Raw genomic sequence first — 13,148 nt, 5'->3', positions numbered from 1 at the left:
AAATTGAAAAGCAGAGCAATTATGTTAAACTTGTATCGAACCTTGGTTAGACCACACTTGGAGCACCGTGCACAGTTCTGGTCTCCATATACCTGGGTTAGACCACACTTGGAGCACCGTGCACAGTTCTGGTCTCCATAATACCTGGGTTAGACCACACTTGGAGCACTGTGCACAGTTCTGGTCTCCATATACCTGGGTTAGACCACACTGGGAGCACTGTGCACAGTTCTGGTCTCCATATACCTGGGTTAGACCACACTTGGAGCACCGTGCACAGTTCTGGTCTCCATATACCTGGGTTAGACCACACTGGAAGCACCGTGCACAGTTCTGGTCTCCATATACCTGGGTTAGACCACACTGGAAGCACCGTGCACAGTTCTGGTCTCCATATACCTGGGTTAGACCACACTGGAAGCACCGTGCACAGTTCTGGTCTCCATATACCTGGGTTAGACCACACTTGGAGCACCGTGCACAGTTCTGGTCTCCATATACCTGGGTTAGACCACACTTGGAGCACCGTGCACAGTTCTGGTCTCCATATACCTGGGTTAGACCACACTGGGAGCACCGTGCACAGTTCTGGTCTCCATATACCTGGGTTAGACCACACTTGGAGCACCGTGCACAGTTCTGGTCTCCATATTATTAAAAGAATATATAGGTACTGGAGGAGGTGCAAATAGAGATTTACAAGAATGATACGAAAACTGAGAGGTTATAACTATCAGTAAATATGGAACGTGCTGAAGCTATGGAAAAGAGAAGATTCAGGGGTCACCTGATAGAATAAAATTATAAAAGGTTTGATAAGGTAGATGCAGAGAAGATGTTTTCACTTGTGGGTCTAGTCCGAAACTAGTGGGCCATAAATATAAGATAGTCACTAATACAACAGGGATATTAGGAGAAACTTCTTTACCCAGAGCGGGGTGAGAATGTGGAACTCGCTGCCACAGGGAGGGGTTGAGACGAATAGTATCGATGGATTTAAGGGGAAGCTGGATAAACCCATGAGGGAGCAAGGAATAGAAGGATATGGTGATGGGGGTGGGATGGAGGAGGGGTGGGAGGGGGCTGGTGTGGAGTTTAACCCCGGCACGGAGCGGTGGGGCCTTATGGCCATTTACTGTGGTGTAAATTCAATGTAATGCTATAGTTAAAAATAGCATGTGTGTACAAAGGTTAACAGCCTCCTTCGAGGACAGCTTGCACATCCTTACATTTAGATTCTAAACTACAAGCATTTTGGTTGGGTTTTATGTCTTCGTCTTGAACACCAATGCCTTTCTGTACAACTCGAAACCATAAGAGGTCAGAAGAGTGAGAAGTATTTGTGCAGGAGCTCTTTGATGAAGACTTCTGGCAATTGGTGCATCCACAGATCATGTGAAGTCATGAGGTTAGATATAAAAATGGAGGTATTGCAACGTGAGGTTAGGAGGAGGCTAAACAGGAAGGGAGAAAGGAGAGACAGCTGAATGGGACCGGCCGTGACGTGCTGAGTCACAAGGTTGTTGGGCTAGGCTGACACTCCAGTGCAGTGCTGAGGGCGCGCTTACTGTTCCGCCCAATCGTGTGCGGCCGGTTAGGGGCGGCGCTGAGGGAGCCCCGCGCTGTCGGAGGGGCGGTACTGAGGGAGCCCCGCACTGTCGGAGGGGCAGCGCTGAGGGAGCCCCGCACTATCGGAGGGAGCCCCGCACTATCGGAGGGGTGGCGCTGAGGGAGCCCCGCGCTGTCGGAGGGGCGGCGCTGAGGGAGCCCCGCGCTGTCGGAGGGGCAGCGCTGAGGGAGCCCCGCACTATCGGAGGGGCAGCGCTGAGGGAGCCCCGCACTGTCAGAGCGGCGGCGCTGAGGGAGCCCCGCACTGTCGGAGGGGTGGCGCTGAGGGAGCCCCGCACTGTCGGAGGGGTGGCACTGAGGGAGCCCTGCACTGTCGGAGGGGCAGTACTGAGGGAGCGCCGCACTGTCGGAGGGGCAGTACTGAGGGAGTGCCGCACTGTCGGAGGGGCAGTACTGAGGGAGCGCCGCATTGTCGGAGGGGCAGTACTGAGGGAGCCCCGCACTGTCGGAGCGGCGGCGCTGAGGGAGCCCCGTACTGTCGGAGGGGCAGTACTGAGGGAGTGCAGTACTGAGGGAGCCCCGCACTATCGGAGGGGCAGTACTGAGGGAGTGCAGTACTGAGGGAGCCCCGCACTGTCGGAGCGGCGGCGCTGAGGGAGCCCCGCACTGTCGGAGGGGCGGCGCTGAGGGAGCCCCGCACTGTCGGAGGGGCGGCGCTGAGGGAGCGCCGCACTGTCGGAGGGGCAGTACTGAGGGAGCGCCGCACTGTCGGAGGGGCAGTACTGAGGGAGCGCCGCACTGTCGGAGGGGCAGTACTGAGGGAGCGCCGCACTGTCGGAGGGGTGGCACTGAGGGAGCTCCGCACTGTCGGAGGGGTGGCACTGAGGGAGCCCCGCGCTGTCGGAGGGTTAGTACTGAGGGAGCCCCGCGCTGTCGGAGGGGCGGCGCTGAGGGAGCCCCGCACTGTCGGAGGGGTGGCGCTGAGGGAGCCCCGCACTGTCGGAGGGGTGGCGCTGAGGGAGCCCCGCACTGTCGGAGGGGTGGCACTGAGGGAGCCCCGCACTGTCGGAGGGGCAGTACTGAGGGAGCGCCGCACTGTCGGAGGGGCAGTACTGAGGGAGTGCCGCACTGTCGGAGGGGTGGCACTGAGGGAGCCCCGCACTGTCGGAGGGGCAGTACTGAGGGAGCGCCGCACTGTCGGAGGGGCAGTACTGAGGGAGCCCCGCACTGTCGGAGGGGTGGCACTGAGGGAGCCCCGCACTGTCGGAGGGGCAGTACTGAGGGAGCGCCGCACTGTCGGAGGGGCAGTACTGAGGGAGTGCCGCACTGTCGGAGGGGCAGTACTGAGGGAGCGCCGCATTGTCGGAGGGGCAGTACTGAGGGAGCCCCGCACTGTCGGAGCGGCGGCGCTGAGGGAGCCCCGTACTGTCGGAGGGGCAGTACTGAGGGAGTGCAGTACTGAGGGAGCCCCGCACTGTCGGAGGGGCAGTACTGAGGGAGTGCAGTACTGAGGGAGCCCCGCACTGTCGGAGCGGCGGCGCTGAGGGAGCCCCGCACTGTCGGAGGGGCGGCGCTGAGGGAGCCCCGCACTGTCGGAGGGGTGGCACTGAGGGAGCCCCGCGCTGTCGGAGGGTTAGTACTGAGGGAGCCCCGCGCTGTCGGAGGGGCGGCGCTGAGGGAGCCCCGCACTGTCGGAGGGGCGGCACTGAGGGAGCGCCGCACTGTCGGAGGGGTGGCACTGAGGGAGCCCCGCACTGTCGGAGGGATGGCACTGAGGGAGCCCCGCGCTGTCGGAGGGGTAGTACTGAGGGAGCCCCGCGCTGTCGGAGGGGTGGCACTGAGGGAGCCCCGCACTGATCTATTTTTTAAAAAATTGTGTGAATACATATGTTTTTAGAACTCCGATATTTAAATAAGACTGTTTTCCTTAATTCCTTTCTCTGGAAAAATGGTAAAAAATCAATGTGACGGAGATTCTGCAACCCGTCAAACTAATTTCTCCTCTTCTCCTTTTCTCTGCAGTCCAAGTGGTACAGTCCTCTCCTCTGTCGAGCAGGTGAGGATGTACCTCTTGACAGAGGGAGCCTGCAAGTGTGGCCTGGAGTGTCCTCTTATCGTGCACAAGGTAGGTTGGCATAAGGGTCTGGCCCAGGTAATCAGAATGTATCATATTCCATAGAAATCGCCCTTTTGGGGTACGGTAGCATAGTGGTTATGTTCCTGGACTGGTCTCATGGTCTTGAGACATCTTCAAATCCTACCGCAACAGCTGGGCAATTTAAATAGTTAATTAATTAAATCTGGAATAAAAAGCTAGTATCTACTGAATTGTCGTTAAAAACCCATCTGGTTCATTGAAGACCAACGTAGGTCCTTTGCAGTCAGAATCAGGTGACTTTATAACGGGGAACAAAGAAATGGCAAACCAATTGAACAAATACTTTGGTTCTGTCTTCACGAAAGAAGACACAAATAACCTTCTGGAAATTCTAGGGGACCGAGGGTCTAGTGAGAAGGAGGAACTGAAGGAAATCCTTATTAGTCGGGAAATTGTGTTAGGGCAATTGATGGGATTGAAGGCCGATAAATCCCCAGGGCCTGAAAGGCTGCATTCCAGAGTATTTAAGGAAGTTGCCCTCGAAATAGTGGATGCATTAGTGATCATTTTTCAACATACTATTGACTCTGGATCAGTTCCTATGGACTGGAGGGTAGCTAATGTAACACCGCTTTTTTTTAAAAAGGAGGGAGAGAGAAAACAGGTAATTATAGATCGTTTAGCCTGACATCAGTGGTGGGGAAAATGTTGGAATCAATTATTAAAGATGAAATAGCGCATTTGGAAAGCAGTGACAGGATCGGTCCTAGTCAGCATGGATTTATGAAAGGGAAATCATGCTTGACAAATCTAGAATTTTTTGAGGATGTAACTAGTAGAGTGGACAAGGGAGAACCAGTGGATGTAGTGCATTTGGACTTTCAAAAGGCTTTTGACAAGGTCCCACACAAGAGAATGGTGTGCAAAATTATAGCACATGGTATTGGGGGTAATGTATTGACGTGGATAGAGAACTGGTTGGCAGACAGGAATAAATGGGTCCTTTTCAGAATGGCAGGCAGTAACTAATGGGGTACCGCAGGGTTCAGTGCTGGGATCCCAGCTATTTACAATATACATTAATGATTTGGATGAAGGAATTGAATGTAATATCTCCAAGTTTGCAGATGACACTAAGCTGGGTGGCGGTGTGAGCTGCGAGGAGGATGCTAAGAGGACAGGAGTGGGCAGATGCATGGCAGATGCAGTATAATGTGGATAAATGTGAGGTTATCCATTTTGGTGGCAAAAACAGGAAGACAGAATATTATCTGAATGGTAACAGATTAAGAAAAGGGGGTTGCAACGAGACCCGGATGTCATGGTACATCAGTCATTGAAGTTTGGCATGCAGGTACAGCAGGCCGTGAAGAAGGCAAATGGCATGTTGGCCTCCTTAGCTAGAGGATTTGAGTATAGGAGCAGGGAGGTCTTGCTGCAGTTGTACAGGGCCTTGGTGAGGCCTCACCTGGAATATTGTGTTCAGTTTTGGCCTAATCTGAGGAAGGACGTTCTTGCTAGTGAGGGAGTACAGCGAAGGTTCACCAGATTGATTCTCGGGATGGCTGGACTGACATGAGGAGAGACTGGATCAACTGGGCTTGTATCCACTGGAGTTTAGAAGAATGAGAGGGGATCTCATAGAAACATATAAAATTATGACGGGACTGGACAGGTTAGATGCAGGAAGAATGTTCCCGATGTTGGGGAAGTCCAGAATCAGGGGTCACAGTCTAAGGATAAGGGGTAAGCCATTTAGGACCGAGATGAGGAGAAACTTCTTCACCCAGAGAGTGGTGAACCTGTGGAATTCGCTACCACAGAAAGTTTTTGAGACTAGTTCGTTAGATATATTCAAAGGGGAGTTAGATATGGCCCTTACGGCTAAAGGAATCAGGGGGTATGGAGAGAAAGCAGGAAGGGGGTACTGAGGTGATGATCAGCCATGAACTCATTGAATGGTGGTGCAGGCTCGAAGGGCTCAATGGCCTGCTCCTGCACCTATTTTCTATGTTTCTATACTTTCGCAAAGGAAATCTGCCGCCCTACCCGGTCTGGGTTTATATGTGACTCCAAACCCACAGCGATGCGGTTGACTCTTAACTGCCCTCTGAAACGGCCCAGCGGGCCACTCAGTTGTACCAAACCGCTACGACAAAGTCAGCACTGTGGGGGTACCTTCACCACAAGGACTGCAGCAATTCAGGAAGGCAGCTCACCACCACCTTCTCAAGGGCGATTAGGGGGATGGGCAATAAATACTGGCCTTGCCAGCGACGCCACATTCTGAGAATGAATTTTTAAAAAATCATAGCATTGTACAGCACAGAAGGAGGCCATTCCGCCCATCGAGCCTGCACCAGCTCTTTCGAAGAAAAATCCAGTTAGTCCCACTCCCCCACCCTCCACCCCTCTTTCCTCTTCTGAAACATAGAAAACAGGTGCAGGAGTAGGCCCTTCGGCCCTTCGAGCCTGCACCGCCATTCAGTAAGATCATGGCTGATCATTCTTGCAATTTTTTTCTCATTCAAGTCTTCACCCAATTCCCTTTTGAAGTCTACTATTGAATCTGTTTCCACCGCCCTGTCGGGCAGTGTGTTGCTGCAGTTGTACAGGGCCTTGGTGAGGCCACACCTGGAATATTGTGTTCAGTTTTGGTCTCCTAATCTGAGGAAGGATGTTCTTGCTATTGAGGGAGTGCAGCGAAGGTTCACCAGACTGATTCCCGGGATGGCAGGACTGACATATGAAGAAAGACTGGATCGACTAGGCTTATATTCACTGGAATTTAGAAGAATGAGAGGGGAATCTCATAGAAACATATAAAATTCTGACGGGACTGGACAGGTTAGATGCGGGAAGAATGTTCCCGATGTTGGGGAAGTCCAGAACCAGGGGTCACAGTCTAAGGATAAGGGGTAAGCCATTTAGGACCGAGATGAGGAGAAACTCCTTCACTCAGAGTGGTGAACCTGTGGAATTCTCTACCACAGAAAGTTGTTGGGGCCAGTTCGTTGGATATATTCAAAAGGGAGTTAGATGTGGCCCTTACGGCTAAAGGGATCAGGGGGTATGGAGAGAAAGCAGGAATGGGGTACTGAAGTTGCATTTTCAGCCATGATCATATTGAATGGTGGTGCAGGCTCAAAGGGCCGAATGGCCTGCTCCTGCACCTATTTTCTATGTTCCAAATCCTAATCACTCGCTGTGTCAAAAAGGTTTTTCCTCCCGTCGCCTCTGGGTTTTCTGCCAATCACCTTAAATTTGTGCCCTCTGGTTTAAAAAAAAGAAAGTGGATTTATATAACGCCTTTCACGACCACTGGATGTCTCAAAGCGCTTTACAGCCAATTAAGTACTTTTGAAGTGTAGTCGCTGTTGTAATGTGGGAAACGTGGCAGCCAATTTGCGTGCTTTGTGCGAGTTTTTTTTGTGCTCACGTCTCTAGAGTGGGACTTGAACCCACAGCCTTCTGACTCGGAGACAAAATTTATCTCTGGTTACCGACCCTTCAGCCATTGGAAACCGTTTCTCTTGATTTACTCTTCTTTAAATGATTTTGAAAAACAATCAAATTTCTTACTCAGTCGATCAGCGTAACTGAAGTCCCTCATCCCTGGAACCATTCTGGTAAATCCCTTCTGCACCCTCTCCAAAGCCTCCACATCCTTCCTAAAGTGCAGTGCCCAGAATTGAGACACAATACTCCAGCTGGCGCTGATCTAGTACTTTATATTGGTTTAGCATAACTTCCTGGCTTTTGTACTCTATTTATAAAGCCCAGGATCCCATATGCTTTACTAACTACCTCTTAAACGATATGGGGAGCGGGCGGGGAAGTGGAGCTGAGGCCATGAGCTTATTGAATGGCGGAGCAGGCTCGAGGGGCCTTATGACCTACTCCTGCTCCTACTTATGTTATGTTCGTAACCTGTCCTTGCCACCTTCAAAGATTTGTGCACAAACACCCCTCGGGTCTCTGTTCTTGCAGCCCCTTTTAAACAAGAAATCTGGCCCAACAGGTCTGTGTTCACAGTAAGTTAATATGCACCTACAGGAAGCAATTCTAAAGTCAAAGTTGGCCTTCATTGCAAGAGGATTTGAGTACAGGAGCAAGGATGTCTTACTGCAGTTATATAGGGCCTTGGTGAGACCACACCTGGAGTATTGTGTACAGTTTTGGTCACCTTACCCAAGAAAGGATATAATTGCCTTAGAGGGGGTGCAACAAAGATTCATTGGACTGATTTGTGGGATGAGAGGGCTGTACTTTGAGGAGAGATTGAGTAGAATGGGCCGATATTCTCTGAAATTTAGAAGAATGAGAGGTGATCCCATTGAATGTATAACATTCTTACAGGGCTGTGCAGGGTAGATGCAGGGAGGATGTTTCCCCCGGGCTGGGGAGTCCAGAACCAGGGGTCACGGTCTCAGAATAAGAGGTCGGCCATTTAGGACTGAGATGAGGAGGAATTTCTTCACTTAGAGGATGGTGAATCTTTGGAATTCTCTGCCCCAGAGGGCTGTGGAGGCTCAATCGTTGAGTAGATTCAAGGCTGAGATCGATAGATTTTTTTGGACACGAAGGGAATCAAGCGATAGGGCGGGAAAGTGGAGTTGAGGTAGAAGATCAGCCATGATATTGCATGGCGGAGCAGGCTCGAGGGGCCGTACAGCCTACTCCTGCTCCTGTTTTTTGTGTTCTTGTATTCATATATTCTCCACACGAGTAGCGGTCCTAAATCCCTGTTCCCAGATCCCTTTATTCCCATCTGCTCTACGGACTGATGATAAAAAAACTGAGGGGCTAGAGCACTGTCACTGACAACAGACTGTAATTACTGTGACCGTTTACATAGGAAATTTCCATTGTAAATGTGGACACAACAATTTATAATGGGGCGTGGGGGCAAGCTGACAGACAGGACGTATTATTAAAACCACACCTTAGGAAGGATATATTGGCCTTGATAGGAAGTGCAGCTCAGATTGACCAGAATGATACCTGTACTCCCAAGGGTTAAATTACGAGGAGAGATTACACAAACTAAGGTTGTATTCCCTGGAATTTAGACGGTTAACATAAGAACATAAATAGGTGCAGGAGCAGGCCATTCGGCCCTTCGAGCCTGCACCACCATTCAATATGATCATGGCTGATCATTCACCTCAGTACCCACTCCTGCCTTCTCTCCATACCCCTTGATCTCTTTATCTGTAAGGGCCACATCTAACTCCCTTTTGAATATATCTAACGAACTGGCCTCAACAACTTTCTGTGGTAGAGAATTCCACAGGTTCACAATTCTCTGAGTGAAGAAGTTTCTCCTCATCTGGGTCCTAAATGGCTTACCCCTTATCCTTAGACTGTAACCCCTGGTTCTGGACTTCCCCAACATCGGGAACTAACTAACTAAGGTTGTATTCCCTGGAATTTAGACGGTTAAGGGGTGAAACTCGTCATAATTTTGAACCCCTCTATTAAATCTCCCCTTAACCTTCTCTGCTCCCAGGAGAACAACCCCAGCTTCTCCAGTCTCCCCACGTCACTGAAGTTCCTCATCCCCCCGGGACCATTCTGGTCAATCTCCCTCTGCACCCTCTCCCAGGCCTACACATCCTCCCTCAAGTGTGATGCCCAGAATTGGACACCATTTTGTTGTAATACGCGGCAGTTACAAGGTCAATTTCCGTCTGACAATTGCCAGATGTCTGGTGATTCGAGTTCTGAAATTATCCCTCTACCCCTCTCTGTCTCTCTCTCTCTCTCGCGCGCTCGCAGGTGTTCACCTTTGATCCTGCGGCGACGGTTAAACACAGGACGGCAGAGGACGTGAAAGCGGACGAGGATGTGACCAAACTCTGCAATCACAAGAGGAAGATCGTCGCCATGGCAACGCTTCACAAGAGCTTGGAGTCGCCTCACCCATCGCTTGCACTAAGCGGCCCGACGACTGGTGCGTAAAAGATTTCCATGCACCTTCCTGGCAAAGGAAAGAACAACTTGCCTTTCACCGCCTCAGGACGTCCCAGTGTGCTGCACAGCCAATGCAGTACTTTTTGGAAGTGCGCTCACTTTTGCCTAGGGCAGCATGGCAGCCAACTCGCGCACAGAAAGCATCCACGCACAGCACCTGAGATAACTGACCACTTAATCTGTTAGTGGCGGTGTTGGTTTAAAGATGTATTGGCCCAGGATGCAGGAGATTTCCCCATCTCTTCAGATGGGAAGATTTATTCCCTCCTGAACCGGCAGGCTGGGACCTCGGTTTGACATCTCATCCAAATGACAGCCCCTCCGACAGTGCGGCCCTCCCTCAGTACCGCCCCTCTGACAGTGCAGTACGGCGCTCCCTCAGTACCGCACTGGGAGTGTCAGCCTAGATTTGTGTGCCCTGGAGTGGGACTTGAACCCACAACCTTCTGACTCTCAGGCGAGGGTGCTTACCCACTGAGCCACAGCTGACACTCCTGTTCATAAATGTTGATATTCATAAACAATTACTAAATAAATTCTGAGACGGTGGCATTTACGATTCTGTTTTTTTCCCCCCGGATTGCAGGAGGGAGCTGTAGCCAGTTTGCGGAAACTCCTTTGCCGGGGATGATGATGACGATGAGCAAGGCGCCTCACTCCTTGATGCCGGAGTACAAGAGCGCTTTGCTCTCCAAGTTAATGGGAGCACCGGGCGCCGTGGCCAGATCCTACCAGCCGGAACAGCCCCCGGGTCAGCGTCTGGCCCACCGGCAGAGGCACGGCAGCTCGGACTGCAGGCAACATTCTCCTTGCCCCCGGCCACAGGGAGAGGCTGGCTCCCAGTCGCCCAGGCTCGAACCCAGGACTTGCTCCGCCTTCAATTCGGAGCTTCACCCGATCGCCGCTCGCCTCCAGCCCCGAAGCCCGTCCGTTCCCTCCGGCTTGCCGCAGAAGCCCCAGGCAATGACACCTTGTGTTCCCGTCGCTCACCCTCACCCTCCTCCTGCTCCCCGCTCTCCAAAGAGTCCTGCCGCGAAGATCTCCCGCGCTTTCGCCCCTAGTCCCGAGACGGCAGCGGCAGCGCCCTCGTTCGCCAAGCCCTGCGGGGCACGGGGTCAGCCGCTCGGCTCCGGGAACGATCCCCTCGCCCTCCTCCTCCTCCGCCCCGCCTCTGCCAGCCCGGAGAGCGCGAGTGTATACCCGCCTCTGGCCGCGGGCAGAGCCAGCCACGGGATCGGCGCGGCGAGGTCGCCCCAGGGCTCGCGTCATTTGTCCGTCTCCTCCTCCGATCCAGGGTGCTACGTGTTGCAGCCCCCGTGCGTCTCCTCCCGGCCCCCCTCCAGATCGCCGCGGTCCCTGAGCTCCCCTGTGCCCTCCCTGCCGCCCAGCCCGACCGCCCGGCCGGAGGGTCTGCTGCAGCCCTGCCCGGTCCACCCCGGCCTCCCGCTCTCTGCCCCCCACCCCTCCTCCCCCTCTGCCGCCCTGCCGGACAACTTGCCCCAGCCCGGCCTTCTGGGCATGCCTTTAAACCAGATCTTCAGCCACCACAACGCTGCCTTCTTCCCGGCCAGCAGCCTGCTCTCGGCCGCTGCCAAAGCCCAGCTGGCTAGCCGGAGCAAGCTGACGGCTGGCGATCCCGGGGCAACAAGCACTTTACCAAACGGTTACCCCCTCCCCGGGTTTCTGGGCTCGGCAGCAGCAACGGCCTCGGGAGGAGGAGGCGGGCGGGCGGGGCCGCCTCAGAAGGACCCCTCGCGGAAACGCAAGCCCACTGCCCCCACGGTGCTCAGCATGCTCAAGCAGTCACATGGCTGGAGGCCGGAAGCCGATCCATCGCAAGCGTCGCAGCTGCTCTACTCTCTGCGTGCTCCGGCCAACGGCGGAGGCCTCGTCTCCGTCTCTGCCCCTCCGTCCTTCCTGCCCCGTCCCGACAGCCAGCCGAGCGGATTTGAGCCGAGCCTCACCCACCTCTGCACCCAGAGCCTGCCCGTCGGGGACGCCGAGGGAGCCTCTTGCCAAAGTATAAGCACTAATTTAATCCCGGGCTGCCAGCAGACGGGCAGCCCGCTGCTGGGCCTGGTCGCTCTGCCGGGGCCTGCGCCCGGGAGCAGCACTCCGTTACTCAAGGTCCCGGCCTCCGCCTTGCTCGTGATGCCCGACTGCGTCCACAACGTCGGAAATCCCGGTAAGTACGCTGAGCTGGAAGGTAGCATTCCCCCCCATCGGGTGTTGCCCAGCCCAGCCTCGCACTAATCCAGACGCCCCCTCAGTGTCGATCTGTGCGCTAGGCCAGCTGGTTTCTTTGGGTGGAGATTGGCGGGACGTTACCACGATTGGGCTTCAGTACATCCTCTGCGCTTTTGCGGGGGGTGGAATCGACATGAATTCCCTATTTCTGATCACTTGTGTGTCTGTTGTCGACACAATTAACGCAGGCATCAAGCAAATCAGAAAATGCACACAACCCTGTAAACCAAGGGTCAGCAGCAAAGCAGAAGAGCTCTCGAAGTTTCTTCCTCCTCCTCAAACTAAATATTGGTAAGACTGAAGTGGTCATCTTCGGTCCCCACCACAAGCTCCATTCCCTCGTCACTGACTCCATCCCTTTGCCTGGCCATTGAGGCTAAACCAGACCGTTCACAACCTTGGTTGTTGTGTTTGGTCCCGAGATGAGCTTCCGACCACCTATCCTCACCATCACCGAGACCGCCTACTTCCACCTCCGTAACATCGCCCGTATCCACCCTGCCTCAGCTCATCTGTTGCTGAAACCCTCATCCGTGCCTTTGTTACCTCCAGACTTGACTATTCCAACACACTCCTGGCTGGCTTCCCATCTTTCACCACCTGTAAACTCCAGCTCATCCCGTGTCCTAACTCGCACCGAGTCCCGCTCACCCATCACCCCCTGTGCTCACTGCTCCCGTGTCCTAACTCGCACCGAGTCCCGCTCACCCATCACCCCCTGTGCTCACTGCCCCGTGTCCTAACTCGCACCGAGTCCCACTCACCCATCACCCCCCCCATGTCCTAACTCGTACCGAGTCCTGCCCACCCATCACCCCCCGTGTCCTAACTCGCACCGAGTCCCACTCACCCATCACCCCCCGTGTCCTAGCTCGCACCGAGTCCCACTCACCCATCACCCCCCGTGTCCTAGCTCGCACCGAGTCCCGCTCACCCATCACCCCCTGTGCTCACTGCCCCGTGTCCTAACTCACACCGAGTCCCACTCACCCATCACCCCCCCCCGTGTCCTAACTCGTACCGAGTCCTGCCCACCCATCACCCCCCGTGTCCTAACTCGCACCAAGTCCCACTCACCCATCACCCCCCGTGTCCTAGCTCGCACCGAGTCCCGCTCACCCATCACCCCCTGTGCTCACTGCCCCGTGTCCTAACTCGCACTGAGTCCCACTCACCCATCACACCCCCCGTGTCCTAACTCGTACCGAGTCCTGCCCACCCATCACCCCCCGTGTCCTAACTCGCACCGAGTCCCACT

General features: G+C 54.1%; 1 protein-coding gene across 1 annotated transcript in view; it reads left to right on the top strand.

Moving 5' to 3' along the window:
* LOC139241026 (methyl-CpG-binding domain protein 5-like) overlaps positions 1-13,148 on the top strand; it is a 35,594-nt gene that overhangs the window by 7,845 nt on the left and 14,601 nt on the right. The window contains exons 3-5 of the mRNA XM_070869741.1: positions 3,592-3,694; positions 9,449-9,623; positions 10,230-11,828. Of these exons, the coding sequence (XP_070725842.1) occupies positions 3,592-3,694; positions 9,449-9,623; positions 10,230-11,828 (1,877 nt within the window). The remainder of the gene's footprint in view (positions 1-3,591; positions 3,695-9,448; positions 9,624-10,229; positions 11,829-13,148) is intronic.

Source organism: Pristiophorus japonicus, chromosome X, assembly GCF_044704955.1.
Source record: "Pristiophorus japonicus isolate sPriJap1 chromosome X, sPriJap1.hap1, whole genome shotgun sequence".
Lineage (NCBI taxonomy): Eukaryota > Metazoa > Chordata > Chondrichthyes > Pristiophoridae > Pristiophorus > Pristiophorus japonicus.
The sequence above is the reverse complement of the archived record's forward strand: the minus strand, read 5'-3'. Positions and strand labels throughout refer to the sequence as shown.